This window comes from Herpailurus yagouaroundi, unplaced genomic scaffold (assembly GCF_014898765.1).
Source record: "Herpailurus yagouaroundi ecotype Mexico unplaced genomic scaffold, PumYag 141, whole genome shotgun sequence".
NCBI lineage: Eukaryota > Metazoa > Chordata > Mammalia > Carnivora > Felidae > Herpailurus > Herpailurus yagouaroundi.
Genome location: NW_024412396.1, coordinates 74,944,722 through 74,961,208, shown reverse-complemented (window position 1 = coordinate 74,961,208; position 16,487 = coordinate 74,944,722). Strand labels below are relative to the sequence as shown.

The 16,487-nt window shown below is 46.7% G+C and overlaps 1 protein-coding gene and 1 long non-coding RNA gene across 7 annotated transcripts in view; one reads left to right on the top strand and one right to left on the bottom strand.

Moving 5' to 3' along the window:
* TDRD9 (tudor domain containing 9) overlaps positions 1–9,957 on the bottom strand; it is a 121,233-nt gene extending 111,276 nt beyond the window's left edge. For all 4 annotated transcript variants that reach the window (XR_005791243.1, XM_040478348.1, XM_040478349.1 and 1 more), the window contains exon 1: positions 9,723–9,957. Coding sequence is in view for 3 of the 4 variants with exons in the window: in XM_040478348.1 (XP_040334282.1) it covers positions 9,723–9,910 (188 nt within the window). In the remaining variant the exon portion in view is untranslated. The remainder of the gene's footprint in view (positions 1–9,722) is intronic.
* Positions 9,958–10,152: 195 nt separating this feature from the next.
* LOC121032343 (uncharacterized) lies at positions 10,153–15,881 on the top strand. 3 transcript variants are annotated; one of them, XR_005791239.1, is made up of 3 exons: positions 10,153–10,164; positions 13,982–13,983; positions 15,719–15,881. It is a non-coding gene; the product is annotated as an uncharacterized LOC121032343 (long non-coding RNA). The 3 variants fall into 3 exon arrangements; XR_005791240.1 differs by lacking the exon at positions 13,982–13,983 and adding an exon at positions 12,635–12,637; XR_005791241.1 differs by lacking the exon at positions 13,982–13,983.
* The last annotated feature ends 606 nt before the right edge of the window (positions 15,882–16,487 follow it).

The window sequence follows — 16,487 nt, the reverse complement described above, 5'->3', positions numbered from 1 at the left end:
GAGATCGTGACCTGGCTGAAGTCGGACGCTTAACCGACTGCGCCACCCAGGCGCCCCTATCACTTTTTTTTAATGTTTATTTATTTTTGAGAGACAGAGACAGAGCATGAGTGGGGGAGGAGCAGAGAGAGAGGGAGAGACAGAATCTGAAGCAAGCTCCAGGCTCTGAGCTGTCAGCACAGAGCGCGACGCGGGGCTCGAACCCATGAACCATGAGATCATGACCTGAGCTGAAGCTGGACGCTTAACCGACTAAGCCACCTAGGCTCCCCTAGAATTTTTATCACTCTTAAAAGTAAGTCCAAGGAACCCAATGTTTACAACTTTACACTTGGGATTTTATCGTTTTCTTCCATCTAAAAGGAAAACATATTCAGGACCAGAACTGAATACACACCCCAAACAAACCCTTTTGACCTGTTTTCTCCTGTACTCTCAGACAACATCCACAGCATCCTGAGCAGGCTTCAACTTGGTCTTTAATCCTAACCATGCAGTGAATGGTGTCAACCCAACCAGGGTTTAATAAGACAAGGTAAGGGGAAACACAGCTCTAAGTGGATCTGAAATAGACCCCTCTCGTTCCTGTTCCCTTGTGGTTCTGTGTTCACAAGCTAACTAGCAAGGGCTCTTCCAGCACTGAGAAATTTGAATGGAAACTATTTGTGGGAGAGCTGACTGTCCCCAGAAGTGCATAACTGCTTATTATCCAGTGAATACAGAAAACAGCACACAAAAGTTTTCATATTATCACCTTAATGGTGGGAACAAAATGTCTGTTTTAAACAGCTTGGAGTGGTCTATGATGCAGCCCCAGAAGTGGCAACCTCACCATGCAGATGAGGAAATATACACCACAAAGAGACCCAGAACACTCCATTCTTTCCCCCCCCCCCCCCCAGGGCACCTTAATCAGCCACCACACAAAAGAAATGACCAAGCACATGCCTTTGGAGATGGCCACTCTCCCTGTCCAGACAGGAAGAAGAGGACGGTCTTCAGTCCCCGCTGTCAGAAGCTTCCTACGACTGAAAAAGCTACAGACACTTCGGTGACCCACTAGTCCAAGAGGAAAATGAACCCATGCTGCTCTAAGTTGCCCACGATGCAGTCAATTCCACAGCCAGACTTTAAAGAGAAATGGAGGGGCGCCTGGGTCACTCAGTTGGTTAAGCGCCCAACTTCAGCACAGGTCATGATCTCATCGTTCATGGGTTCGAGCCCCAAGGTGGGCTCTGTGCTGCCAGCTCAGAGCCTGGAGCCTGCTTCAGATTCTGTGTCTCCTTCTCCCTCGGCCCCTTCCCCGCTCACATTCCGTCTCTCTCTCTCTCTCAAAAATTAACATTAAAAAAAAAATCTTAAGGGGCACCTGGGTGGCTCACTCAGTTAAGCCTCTGACGCTTGGTTTCAGCTCAGATCATGATCTCACGGTTCAGGGGTTCAAGCCCCACATCGGGCTCTGCGCTCATGGTGCAGAGCCTACTTGGGATTCTCTTTCTCTTTCTCCCTCTCTCTCTGCTACTCCACTTGTACTGTCTCTGTCTCTCTCAAAATTAAATAAACTTAAAAAAAACTTTTATATAGAAGTAAATAAACAGGAATGGAAAAAATACACTGCATTTTGGTAGACAGAATCTCTCTGTTTTGGCAATAGCGTAACAACCATGGTTCCTGTGAGAGCACTGGTGTATGTAATTTAAAACTACAGTTGTTTAGAGGCTCCTGGGTAGCTCAGTCAGTTAAACATCTGACTCTTGGTTACAGCTCAGGTGGAGCTCCACCTCAGGATCTGTGCTGACAGGGCGGAACCTGCTTGGGATTCTCTCTCTCCCTCTCTCTCAAAATAAACTTCAAAAAAAAAAAAACCTACAGTTGTTGCTCAAAAATCTACAAATCAAATAGAAATTTTAACACAAATAACTTCCTAAATATTAACAGATCTCATTCCATACATTGGCCTGTTTCTAAAACCGGCAAGAAAATGAGGGTCAAAAACATTAGGGGGTGCAAATGGGGGGAAGAACTACCAGGAAGGCTTTAGGCATGTTTTATAAAGAGAAAGTATTGGCTCAGTGGCTAAAAGCTTTGGCTAGAAAATACTAAAGTGCGGGGCGGGGGGGGAGGGCCGGTGTGGCTCAGTCGATTGGGTGTCCAACTTCAGCTCAGGTCATGATACGGTTTGTGAGTTCGAGCCCCACATCGGGCTCTGTGCTGACAGCTTGGTGCCTGGAGCCTGCTTCAGACTCTCTGTGTCCTTCCTCTCTGCCCCTCCCCGACTCGTGTGTGCACTCTCTCCTTCTCTCTCTCTCTCTCAAAAATAAATAAATGTAAAAAAAATAGTGAGGTGCAATATACATTAATCCACATAAAAGTACTCTGTGTATCTGACACATCATAAGCTCTCAAAAGTTAGCAGATTTTTTTAAATGTTTGTTTTTGAGAGAAAGAGAGAGCACACTCACATGGGAGGGGCAGACAGAGGGAGGGACAGAGGATCTGAACTGGGCTCTGTGCTAACAGCGCAGAGCCCAATGTAGGGCTCAAATTCATGGGCCATGAGATCATGACCTGAGCCAAAGTCGGATTCTTAACCGACTGAGCTACCCAGGCGTCCCTCAGAACTGAGCATTATTTAACCAGCCCAATCCATTTAGTAGCGTTTAAGTCATTCTTTCACATGCCAGGTGCTGTGTGCAAAGCACTGTATACATATACTCATTTAATCCTTTCCTTGAAAGTGGTATCACTCCCACTCGACACATGAACAAACAGCCTCAGACAAGTTCAATGGCTGTCCAACGTCAGTGAACAACAAGGCAGGGACTGGCATCTGTCGGGTCCCTGCACTGTGTCCAGCCCCAACTTAACCTCTGAGCTCCAAATGCATACAGTCAGTTGTTCACCTGACACCTCCTCTTGGATGCCCACAGGTAACCAAGGTCACAGAGATTTGTTTTCTAAAAGGATAAATACAAATCAAGAAAAGGAACAAAGGAATCAAAGCAACACATGTACACACAAAAAAGCACAGCTCTTTAGACACTTCAGCTCAGTAAACAACAATGCCACCAAGCCATCCAATTCTTAGAGAATCCCAGAGCCAGAAATCTCAGAATCATTCTCGATGGTGGAGGGACCAAAAACACATCACAAAGACGACTTGGGGCACATGGTAAGTGCTTTAGAGGAGAAAACAATGTTGAGAGAGACTACAGAGATGGAGACAGGAGGTGTGGGAGGATTTGTGCAGCTGTGGAGGCCACAGGAGGCCCGTACAAGGAGCAGACATCAGGACAGAGCCCGGAATGATGAAGGCGGTCCCAGGAAGAAACAAAGCAGAGGGAGACGGAAAAGGGCAGGCACTCTGGGAAGAAGAGTAGAGACAGAAGCCCCAAGGTGGAAGTGAGTTTGGGGTCTTCAAGACACAGAAAAAATAAATGCCAATGTGGCCAGAGGGCAGCAGCAGATTAGGCAGATGTCAGCTGGAGGAAAGCTCGGTTAGTCATAACAGAGTCTACATTTTATTCTAATGACAATCTAGCCACAGATAGTTGCACACGTACTCAAAAAACCTTAGATGTGAGTGTTGACTCAAGAATTTGCTCATTTACCAAACATTAACCGATCATCCACTTCGTGCCAGGCATTCTTCTAGGTGCTAGAATATTCGGGGGGCAAGGATGGGAAGCGAGGAGAATAAAAATAGAAGGCTTTTGCAATAATGCAGGAAAGAGAGGATGGTTCATCTAGGCCAGGTTGGTGAAAGCACAAACGGGGAAGTGCACTCTTATTCTGGAAACATCTGCCAGGATATTCTAATTTTCATCGGTATACACACACACACACACACACACACACACACACACCCCTTAGGGAAATCAGCTGCGGTCAGAGGCGTATGACAGATTTCACAATTCAGTCAAAGCAGGAGCAGATAAGGAAGCCATACTCATTTCTAGCATATCATAAGACCTCAAGAATTGGGACCTACCAAGGCAGTCCATTCATGCAGATACCTGGGCCCCTACTACGTGCCAGGCACTACACCAGGAGGCGGAGATTCAGTGATAAAATGTTCCCTCAAAAAGTTCTCATGTGGCGGGGCGCCTGGGTGGCTCAGTCGGTTAAGCGTCCGACTTCAGCTCAGGTCACCATCTCGCGGCCCGTGAGTTCGAGCCCCGCGTCGGGCTCTGGGCTGATGGCTCGGAGCCTGGAGCCTGCTTCCGATTCTGTGTCTCCCTCTCTCTCTGCCCCTCCCCCGTTCATGCTCTCTCTCTGTCTCAAAAATAAATAAAACGTTAAAAAAATTTAAAAAAAAAAGTTCTCATGTGGAAAAAACAACAGAAAGCAATTCCATACAAGTACTAAGAGATGTGGACACAGGGCACCAGGCAAGTGGTTATTCACAAAGGGGAGGTGGCCACCCGCCTGGTTTTCCCGAGCCTTCCAGGCGTTCCTTCTCACTCTTCTTTATTCCATCTCGTCAACTTCTCAACATTCAAGGGGTCCAGGCTTGGGTCCTTGGACCTCTTCTCACCCACTTCTTCTTCTCAGGTCCTTGGACCTGCACTCACCCACTAGGATCCACCACCCATAGTCTGGGTGAGCTCATTGGTCTCCAAGCCTTAAACTGAACCCCCAAACGTCTAGTTCCAGCCAGGCTTCCTTCCTCAATTCCAGACTGCCTGCGTTTACTGTTATCTAACAGTCATGTCAAGTTAACACGTCCAAATCAGAAGTCTCCCCATACACCAGCTCCTCCCGTGGTCCTGCCTTTCTCCGTCGATGGCAACACATTCCAGCTGCTCGGCCAAGAACCTTGGTGTCCCCGTTATCGCTTCCCCACTCGTGTTCTGTATCTGATCCAGCTACAAAGTCCTCGCTTGTGTCTTAGGAGTACATCCAAACTGCATACTGCTTACCGCCTCCAATGCCACAGTCCTGGTCTAACCCACCATCCTCTCTTCTTAGATGATGTATTAGCGGGCATTCTCCAGAGAAACTAAACCAACAGATGTGTATAGAGAAAGAGAGATTTACTTTTAGGAATTAGCTCATGAGATTGTAGAGACACAAGTCCAAAATGTGCAGGCTAGGCCAGCAGACTGGAAACCTGAGAAGGAGTTGCAGCCCGAGTCTGAAGGGACTTGGCAGAATTCCTTCTTGTTTTAGGAGGTAAATCTTTGTTCTAGCCAGGTCTTCAACTGATCTGATGAGGCCCACCCACAATTTGGAAGGTAATCTGCCTTACTCAAAATCTATCAATTTAAATGTTCGTTTCATCCAAAAAGCACCTCCATAGAAACATCCAGAATCATGTTGGGCCAGGGGCACTGGGTGACTCAGCTGGTTAAGCATCCAACTTTGGCTGAGGTCACGATCTCGAGGTTCATGGGTCTGAGCCCCGCATTGGGCTCTGTGCTGACAGCTCAGAGCCTGGAGCCTGCTTCGGATTCTGTGTCTCCCTCTCTGTCTGCCCCTCCCCCTCTCACACGCTGTGTCTCTAAGGTAAATACACATTTTTTAAAAAAAGCTTTTTTTAAATCATGTTGGGCCAAATATTAGCACAACTGTCCAGCCAAGCTGACATCTAAAGTGATGTCACAGATGATATTAATGGACTCTTCCCTGATCCCCTGTTACCGCCCTGGGCCCACTGCAGTCCATTCCACACAGCAGTGATCATGTTAAAGCCAGAAGTCACATCACCCCACAGCTCTGGTCAAAACCCCAGAGTGCCTTCCAATGGCCCCCCAGTAGCCTCAGATGAAGCAGCAGAGTCCTTCGTGGTTTCAGAGATAATCGTGGACCCAGCTCCGTGCCCCCAGAGCTCCCCTATTCTCTCTCTCAGCCACTCCCCTCCGGGGCATTGAATTACATAGAGAACACTGTAATTCATGGGAAAGGGGCCTAACAAACTAAATCTGTAAACGGACAAAAAGGTCTTTAAAAAGCACGGCTTTTGTGGTCAACAGAAAACCGCAACTCCCGGAGGATAACACGTACACACAGTAACGTGTGCAAAGCCTACATACCGAAAAGCAACAAGCGAGAAGTGAAAAGTAACATATGCTGGAGTCAGACAGCCATCCTACCACATAATAAATAGGCGGACGGGGATCAGTTTCTCAACTTAGCTGATCCTCAGCTATAAAATGGGACCTCCCTCGTCTGTCGGAAGGACAGACTGCTGTGCTTCCTGTCACCTGACGCGGTGCTCAACACAGTGGGCACTCAACTTACCTGAGAGATACCGAGAAGGGAAAACTGAATTAGGTAAAAGGAATCACCAGATAGGTGATTTGAAATGGGGAGTTTCTATGGGAAAGCTTTCTCTGGGACAACGTACATTTGGAGGTGCCAAAGAGTCTCATGTTTTCTACTTCTCTTCTTTATTTTTAATGCCGGTAGTCATTACTCACATGACTCATGAAGCTGGTTTAACAACGCTCTCGTGGACTGGACTCCAGAGATTCAACGCACACTGATCGTACCCTGATCGTCCCTCCCAAATACAGTTTCACTGTGGGCTATCCTATATTTCAAAACCTGTCTTCCTCTATGTCAGATGTTTTCTCACCAACATCAAAACCTCATTCAAACTCTCCTTTCTGGAAAGACCTCAGTCAACAAGTATCTGAGCATCAGCTGTGTGCCTGCCACGGGGCAGAGGGTGCCTTTATGGTCAGCTCACCCTACATCAACCCCAGGTCTACCACTGTATCAGTTTCCTGTTGCTGCCATACCAAATTATCAATAATCCAGCAGTTCAAAACAACACAAATTGATTATTTCATAGTTTCTGTCAATCAGTAGTGCAGGTGGACACAAGTAGGTCCTCTGCTTAGAGTCCCGTAAGGCCAAAATCAAGGTGTTGGCAGGACTGCGTTCACTACCAAAGGCTCATTCAGGGTCGTTGGCCAAATTCAGTTCCTTGAAGTTGTAGGACAGAGGTCCCTGTTTCCCTGCTGGCCGTCAGCCGGGATCCCATCTTTGCTCCTAGCTGTCCACATTCTTCTCCTGCTTCCTTTGTGGTCGGTCCTGTCTAACACCAACTGGTCGAGTCCCTCTCGTGTTTCAAATCCCTGCTTTTAAGGGCTCGTGTCATTAGACAATCCAGGTAATCTCCCTATTTTAGAATCTATAACCTTAGTTACATCCGCAGAATCCCTCTTTCCTGTAACAGAACACAGTCACAGGGTCCCGTGGTTATCTTTGGAGGGGGGTAGAGGCTCTTTCTACCTACCGTGACTATTTATTTCAGGAAGTTATTGGGCAAGGCACTTTACCACCCAAGTCTGTTTCCTCAACTACAAAATTAAGTTACTGCCATCAATCTCAGGGGGTTATTTCAAGGACTAAATAACGTAGCTGTATTTGAGTGCCCACTACACAGCAGAGCCTCCGCCTTAGATATGCACGTGGTAAGGGCCCAGGAAGGGCCTTTCAGGGAAGTACTGCTCAGACTCAAAGCACTACACAAACAAATCTCAATGTTATTTGCCTATTTCTAGCTACATACAGAAGTTGAAACGTTTATGGCAATTTTACAAAGTAATTTTACTTGATAATTATAATTAATATTTTAAGTGGGGCTTGTATTTTCTTTTTTCCATTCCATTACTCTGAAATTTCATTTTTATTGATTTTTCAAAGTCTTAATCCACCAAGACTGGAAACTGTAACAACTGGTCCTCAGTAGTTATAACATTTAAATCTATACTTTTAGTTTCTGAAAAGGGCAATAATAATTTACATCCACTACCACAATAAGTTATTTAGAAGCAACACAGCTCTGCCCGTTACAAGCAGAGGAGGCTTAAGGAGAGAGGGTAGCCTATAGGATTACTCACTAGAGCAATTCAAGGGGAAAAAGTACAAAAGCAGCAACAAAAAAGCCACTCTAAAGCTGCACAAGGGTCTCTTTGTCCCCTCCCCGCCTCCAAGAACAGGTTTACTAAAGATCCCAAGTAGTCCTTGACTCTGCAAAGGCTTGAAGCTTGTCTACAGAGGCTTGAAGCAATCCCATGAAAACCTGACGGGGCCAACCAACAAGAGAAAGTTTCTCAAAAACTAAAAAACTGGGGCGCCTGGGTGGCTCAGTCGGCTAAGCGTCCGACTTCGGCTCAGGTCATGATCTCACCGTTCATGAGTTGGAGCCCCGCGTCGGGCTCTGTGCTGACAGCTCAGAGACTGGAGCCTGCTTCAGATTCTGTGTCTCCCTCTCTCTCTGCCCCTCCTCAGCTCGTGCTCTGTCTCTCTCTCAAAAATAAATAAACATCACAAATAAAAATAAAAAACTAAAAAACAAAAACCACCCTCTCAACTGAAAAAGGTGTTGAATATGGGGGGGGGGGGGTCCGAGCACTGACACAGACACTCCAAGATGGGAGTGTTTCCATAGTGGCCCGCTTTATAGAGGGAACAGGTGTTTCGGTACACCACGCTGGGTCTTCTAAAAACAGATGCCCTCCTCTTGCCTTTTTATTTCCACCAAAATCATGTGAACAGAGGAACCAAGAACAGTTGCTTAAGTTAAAAAAAAAAAAAATAGTGGGAGAAGGAGCGTTCATAAAACCGAACGAAGATCCAGCTTTCCAGCTCCTTGGTATTCACCCAAATGGACTGAAAACGTTTGACCCACAAAAACCTGCCAGAAATGTTTACCACAGCTTTACTCATCACTGCAAAACTTGAAAGCCACCAGCATCCTTCAGTAGGTAAATGCACAGACTGTGGTACATCCAGACAATGGAATATCATTCAACACGTGTTTAAAAAAAAAAAAAAAAAAAAAAAAAGGCGGCGCCTGGGTGGCTCAGTCGGTTAAGCGGCCGACTTTGGCTCAGGTCATGATCTCGCGGTCCATGAGTTGGAGCCCCGCGTCGGGCTCTGTGCTGACAGCTCGGAGCCTGGAGCCTGTTTCAGATTCTGTGTCTCCCTCTCTCTGACCCTCCCCTGTTCATGCTCTGTCTCTCCCTGTCTCAAAAATAAAGAAAAAAGAAAAAAAAAAAAAGAAGGAAAAAAGCTACCAATCCATGAAAAAACATGGATAAAACTTAAACACATATTACAAAATCAAAGTAGCAGATCTGAAAAGGCTAAACAGGCCTGATTCTAACTATAAGACACTCTGGAAAACGCAACACTACGGATAGTGAAAGGATCAGTGGTTGCCAGGGTTGGGGGGGAGAGGGAGGGGGTAAAGAGGCAGAGCACAAAAGGCAGTGGAACTATTCTGTATGGTGGTGGATACAGGTTCATACACCTGTCCACAACCACAGACCACAACACTAAGACTGAACCCTCATCGTCACTACGGACTCTGGTTAACGATAACGTATCCACATCGGCTCGTCACTTGTACAATGACACGCAAAAAAAGACATTAACAACAGGGAAACGTTGGCGGGGGTGAAGAAGGTACTTGGGATTATGCTCAACTTTTCTGTAAATGTAAACTGCTCTCAAAAATAGCTTATTAGTTAAAAAAAAAAAAAAGTTAAAAAGTGAACCTAATTCTGGAGTGGCTCAACTTCCAGGAGAGTTAACCAGGCCTAGGTCACGGGGTGGTCCAGCCGGGGGCCAGGGACGTAGTCATGGAGAGTCTGGGGAGGAGCAAGGGCTCGGGCCTCACACCAACCCCCAGACGCTCCCCCACTGCCGGCCTCGCTCCCACCCCTGGCCGGGCCTGGGCTTCGCACCCACCCTCGGCCTCCTACCTCCCGGACGCTGCCGGCTGGGCCCCAGCTGCTGGGCCGAAGCCGGGGGGCGCGTCCCTGCGCTGCGCCTCGTCCCTGGCCGCCTCGGCCGGGAAGGCGGGCGGTGAGCCCAGCAGTTCCACATCCGTCACGGTCTTGCCGATGGTGAACCAGTCGTTGATCTGGTCGACGGTGAGCTTGCGCAGCATGCTCCCGGCACGGCGACGACGCCACCTCAACTGCCCAGCGGAGCGGCGGGAACAGACGACACCAAGAACGCGAAGGCGCGTCCGGGCACGGCGGGAACGCGGCCCCGCCCCGCCCAGGCCCTCCAATCAGGATGTGCCAGCGCTCACACGGCGGAACCTCGTGCTGCCGGCCCCGCCCCTCGGCGCCGCGCTAGGCCTGTTGGGAGCGCTGGCAGCCCAGCGCCTGCGCCGTCGGCAGCGTCGCTCTTCCGCTCGTTGGGGAACGCCTGAGCCACTGCGACGGCCCCCGAGTCGGCGAGGTGAGTCCCTCGAAGCTGCTCTGTGTTTTAGGGGCCTGGGCCGGGGCATCAGCGGATCCAGGAGGTGCAAGAATTTGGTCTTGACTTGCTCTCCACAGTTCCCTCGGCGGTTACGTCCGCGGCTTGGCGCTCCAGGCCGAGAAAGGCCAGACATTGATGGAGCACCTGCTGTGTGCCAGGCTCGGCGCAGAGCTGCCGGGGTACCACGCTGGGAGACCTCAAGGTGGGAGATGGAAGGCAAACGGGAGGAGGGGGTTGAGTGTATATTGTCCAGGTAAACAGCTGGCTGCTGAACTGAGACACCTTGCACCTTACCTGGGGAACAGAAGTAAGGTCAGGAAAGATTTCTAGGAGAAAGTGACCCCAAAGTGGACATCTGCAGGGTAACCAGGAACGAGGCAGGTGAAGAACGACTGCAGAGGGAAGACTCACAGGGAACGTACTCCATGGGCGGAGGCCTGAAGGCACATGCCACTAAGGCCTGAACCGCAGGCTTGGAAGAAGTTCTCTTGGGCCACAACATGACTAAATTCCTCTCCTTCTTTCCTAAACCTGCATCTGGGGTACGGTGTCTTGCACACGGCTAGATGGAAAGAGGTGGCCAGAGGTACAGATTTGGTGGTCATCAGCAAATGAACGGTGGTTAAGACCCTGAGAACAGCTGAAATGGCCCAGGCCGAGCACTAGAAGAATGAAGGTGGAGGACAGAACCCTAGGAAACAGCCTGAAAGATGAGGCAGAGGTGGGGGAATCCAGCAAAGATCTACAAAGGCAGGGAGATGGCACGGAGAACAAGAAAAGTGGCATGATTGCCTGCCGGCCATCATTCCATTCTTTTCTCCGGAAAGACACGTGTGAATGAGTAGGTGGAAGACATCAGGAGCGTAGTGCTGACCAACGTTGTGAAGTCGAGTTAAGGACTGGAAAATGCTCAAAGAGTGGCGAATAGAGGTCAGCTTGAGAGCAGTGCAGACAGCGGTCAGACTGGTTGGGGGTTGAGCTCTCCACGTTTCAGGAACAATGAGCCCAGCAAGGTACTGAGCCAGGGGTCCTAAGTCCAAATCCTGATGACACCACTAGTTTATATTTATGAGCTCTGGGCTTCCCGTTCTAACATTTCCAAACACAGCAGCCTGCAAAAGGTGCCCCTCGCCCACGCACTTTTTGGCCATGGGAAAGAACCTGTTTTTCAATAAATAAGAATGTAATCACAAAGTCATTGAGACTTTTCAGACGTTATTCAGCGTTGACTAAAAAACACTGTAACTTCATAGTTTATGTGAAGGCTAAAACGTGTTCTAAATCTCCCCAAATGCATCGAAACCACTTGGAACGACTGAAACTCACATTTGTGTTTCCTAGTACGTTACGGTTCCCACACTCTCATCCCTTGTCTGTGACACGGTGGATGTTGCTTGGATGTTTCAAGTGGAAGTTGCTCTTTTTTTTTTTTTTTTTGGAAGAGCGGGCTTGTTCTGTTTTTATCTGACTATAGTCAACGGTCAATGGCGGAGGCGTAGGTGTAGAACACAGCAGTTCAACACTCTATACATTATGCTGTGCTCACCGCTGCTGCAGCTACCATCCGTCACCATGAGGCGCTATTATGGTATCATTGACTCGGTTCCCTATGCGGCGCCTCCCATTCCCATGACTTACTCATTCGATAGCTGGAAGCTTGTATCTCCCGCTCCCCTTTACCCATTTTGCCCAATCCCCCCTTCCCTCTAGCAGCCATCAGTTTGCTCTCTGCATTTATAAGTCAGATGCTGCTTTTTGTTGGTTTCTTCTTTTTTTTTTTTTTTTAGATTCTACATATAAGTGAAATCATGTATTTGTTTTTCTCAGTCTGACTTCTTTCACTGAGCATAATACACTTTAGGTCCAGCCACGTTGTTGGAAATGGCACAGTCTCATCCTTTTTAGGGCTGATATTCCGTTGTGTGTATCTTCCTTTTCCTTTTGGCTATCAATGGACGCTTGGTTTGCTTCCATACCTTGGCTGTTGTAAAAATGCCGCAATAAACGTAGGGGTGCAGATATATTTTTGAATTTGTGGTTTTGGGTTTGGGGGCATCATTACCCAATATTGGAATTATTGGATCATACGGTATGTCTATCTTTAATATTTTGAGGAACCTCCATACCGCTTCCCACAGTGGCCGCACCAATTTACCTTCCCAGCAACAGTGATCAAGCATATTCCTTTTTCTCCAAGTGTTTCTGTCACCAATACTTGCTGTTTCTTGTCTTTTTTATTTTAGCCAATTCTAACGGGTGTAAGGTGATTGGAAGTCCTTTTCTATGTTCTTTGCACCTTTTGGGTTGCTATCTCTTTCAGTCCTCTTGAGTTTTGAGGGATTTTTTTTTAAGTTTATTTACTTATTTTAAAAGAGACAGAGACAGGGGTGCCTGGGTGGTGCAGTCGGTTAAGCGTCCGACTTCAGCCAGGTCACGATCTCACGGTCCGTGAGTTCAAGCCCCGAGTCAGGCTCTGGGCTGATGGCTCAGAGCCTGGAGCCTGTTTCCGATTCTGTGTCTCCCTCTCTCTCTGCCCCTCCCCCGTTCATGCTCTGTCTCTCTCTGTCCCAAAAATAAATAAACGTTGAAAAAAAAATTTTTTTTTAATAAAAAAATAAAAAGAGACAGAGACAGTGTGAGGAGGGGGGGGAGCAGAGAGAAAGGATCCCAAGCAGGCTCCATACCATCAGCACACAGCCTGATGTGGGACTCAAACTCATGAGACCGCAAGATCACGACCTGAGCCGAAACCGAGAGTCCGACACTTAACTGACTGAGCCACCCAGGCGCCCCTTGAGTTTTGAGTTTTTAACTACAGTTTAAGGATGCTTCTAACTGCTCTCTTGATGCTTCTTCAGCTTTGAAATTTGGGGGCGCCTGGGTGGCTCAGTCGGTTAAGCGTCCGACCGGCTCCGGTCATGATCTCACGGTTCGTGAGTTCGAGCCCCGCGTCGGGCTCTGTGCTGACAGCTTGGAGCCTGGAGCCTGCTTCGGATTCTGTGTCTCCCTCTCTCTCTGCTCTTCCCCTGTTCATGCTCTGTCTCTGTCTGTCTGAAAAATAAATAAAAAATAAAAACATTAAAAAAAAAAAAAAAGAAATTTGTTCTCATTTAATTGCCATTTCCTGACTACTGGTTTAACACTGTGTCATCACAGACCGAATCACATTGACCCCTTCATTTGATCAGTAGTTCTTGGTGCTTCATCCTCAGTTAGCCCAGCTCATCTTGCCTTCCTGTCCAGAGTTGAAAGAGACAGCTTGACAGTTCTCAATCGGCTTATAGACACTTAGACCAGGGCGCATAGGAAGTCCCCTGGGCGTTGGCGGAGGTCATATGTGCATTCCCGGAGCAGCCTGAGCTGCGGAGCCAAAGGGAAAACATGCAGGCGAGACGATAACAAATGATTTATGCCATTTATGCAGCACTCTTGACAGAGTGGGAGAAGCTGTGCCCAAAGTACCTGCACGTCTTCTCTGACCTTCTCAGCTACAAAATGCAGCAATTCTGCACTTTGCATAAATCTGCTGAGGTGGCTCTATCTTTAAACATTTTGTTTCCTTTGAAGATGTATTTTTCATAGGGTGTTTTGGATTGGCAACAAAAGACCTGAAAATTCTGTTGATCTCAAGTGGAGTTTGAAGTTCAAAAGCTTTGTTGTCTTGAAATAGATTATGATGATACTCATGAGTTTTCCCTAAATGCTTGTTTCCTACCTTTTTATAGTCTAAATCATTCTTTTTCTAGGACAGTGGTTCTCAAACCTGGTCCTTCTCTGAGGACCCCTTTCTACTCTTAAAAATGAAAGAAGACCCTAGAGGACTTTCATTTTTGTGGGTTACATCTACTTTATTAGGGATTACAACTGAGACATTTTGTTTATCCATTTTTAAGTGACCATAACCTATTTGATGTTAAAGAGAATATTTTTATAAAAAGTCACTCTGTGAGAAGAATGACACTTTTACATTTTTGTAGATCTCTTAATGTCTGCCTTAACGGAACATAGCTGGATTCTCATATCTGTTCTGTATTCATTCTGTTGTGACATCACAAGTCAGCCTCTGGAAAAGTCCAGTGAATACTTGTGAGATAATTCTAGTGAAAAAGACAAATAACATCTTGCCATTGTTACAAAAATAGTTTCGACACCCAGAGGTCCTTGGAAACCCCCAAACCACCCTTTGAGAACCACTACCCTAAAATAGCAAGGTTTCCAAGTTGTGAATGCAGCTTTCACTTGATCCTAAGCGTTTTTTCCCTTCAAAGCAGGACCTCGCTCACTGCTCTTCCTTCCATGGTCCTCGTCCCTCCAGCTGAGCTCACTTCCCTTCTGCCTGAGTAATGAACGTTAGTGGTTTGGTTTTTATTCTTTTTTGTAAGGACTGTAGATCTGGTGATCGATCATTCCTTCAGCCTTAGGTTATCCAAAATGTCTTTATTTCACCTTCTTTACTGAAGCCTAAGTTCTATATGCGTAGAATTCTGGATAGGCAATTAAGATCTTCTCATCTTTACTTTTCCATGGTTTTATTTTCTGTGGTATTTATTTTTATATGGTTTTATTTTATTTATTTTCTGTTTATTTCAGAGTGTTGGTCTATTTTCATTTATCAGCCTGCTGGGTTTCTGTGAGGCTTTCTGATTCTTTGGTGGGATTTTTTTTCCCCATCACTTTTGGAAAATTACCTCTTCTAGCTTTTCTGCCCCATCTCACTCTCCTTTCCTCTGAGATGACATACGAGGGGCTTTTCTGCTGTACCCTCTCATCTTCTCTTTGGTCTCCCTGTGCTTCTGAATGGTATCTTCTAATGCAGCTTTCAGTTCAGTATTCTTCAACTGTCTAATCTGCTAAGCCTACCCAATTTCTGTCTGGCTTTTTTTCAGACTGTCCAGGTGGGTTTTTGTTTCTTTTTTAGAATTTCCAGCTTTCTGCTGAGAAAACTTGTTTGTTTCCATTTTTTATGCATTGCCTGGTTTATTTAACCAAGTAATATCCCTTTTGTTGATGAGCTACTGAAAGCTGCAGTAGTTTGCTTTTAGTATTGTTGTTGCACTTGAGTAGAGACAGACCTTTTGTCTACAAGCTATATGAAGAGTGCGACTGCAAAACGCGAGCAAAAGGCACTTCCTCCCACGACCTTACCGTAGCCGCACAGATCGAATCTCCAGGGACATTCCGTCACTGCAATAGCTCAGATTTTTGTTCCTTTCTCTTTGCACACCAGCTCTATTCTTTAGTAAAATTGTAAAAGGCTGCCGTTACGGACGTTAGGTATCCCAGCATAACCATCTGGAGTGTGTCCAGTTTGTTCTTCATAGGACCAATTTTTATTTGCAGCTTGAGTTTTTATATGAAGTTGCATTATTGTGGACTTGGCTGTCTTGTGATGAATTTTTTTCATAGGTGTTCTGTGTCATACTATCGTTAAAATGAACTGTCGCTATTGTGAGACGGGTTTTAACTGACCTGTTAAAGGTTTCTTTAGAATGGCACTACTTTAGGGACATTCTAGTATTTGCTTCTATTGTTTGGGCCTTGTGGATAATGTACAGATTTAAAAACAAATCTTGTTGCTGATTTGTCCATTTCTTTTCCTGCACTTTGTTACATCTGGGATACGGTCTAACTCATCTGATTTAATATGCATTCTTTTAAAAATGCCATAACTATTAAACACCTTGTTTACAGGGGCGCCTGGGTGGCGCAGTCGGTTAAGCGTCCGACTTCAGCCAGGTCACGATCTCGCGGTCCGTGAGTTCGAGCCCCGCGTCGGGCTCTGGGCTGGTGGCTCGGAGCCTGGAGCCTGTTTCCGATTCTGTGTCTCCCTCTCTCTCTGCCCCTCCCCCGTTCATGCTCTGTCTCTCTCTGTCCCAAAAATAAATAAAAACGTTGAAAAAAAATTAAAAAAAAATGCAGAGCAAAACAGTTAATACACAGAGAAATAGCAAGAAAACAGCGGTGGGCACCTTGTTGGTTCAATTGGTTGAGCCTCTACTCTCGATTTCTACTCAGGTCATCAACCCACAGTCGTGAGATGAAACCCTACGTATGGAGCCTGCTTAAGATTCTCCGTCTTCCTCTTCCTCTGCCACTACCCACCTCTCGCTCTCTCTTTGTCTCTAAAAAAGAAAAAAATAGGGTGCCTGGGTGACACAGTAGGTTGAGCATCTGACTTCGGCTCTGGTCATGATCTCTGGTTCTTGAGTTCAAGCCCCACATTGGGCTCTGGGCTGACAGCTCAGAGCCTGGGTCGG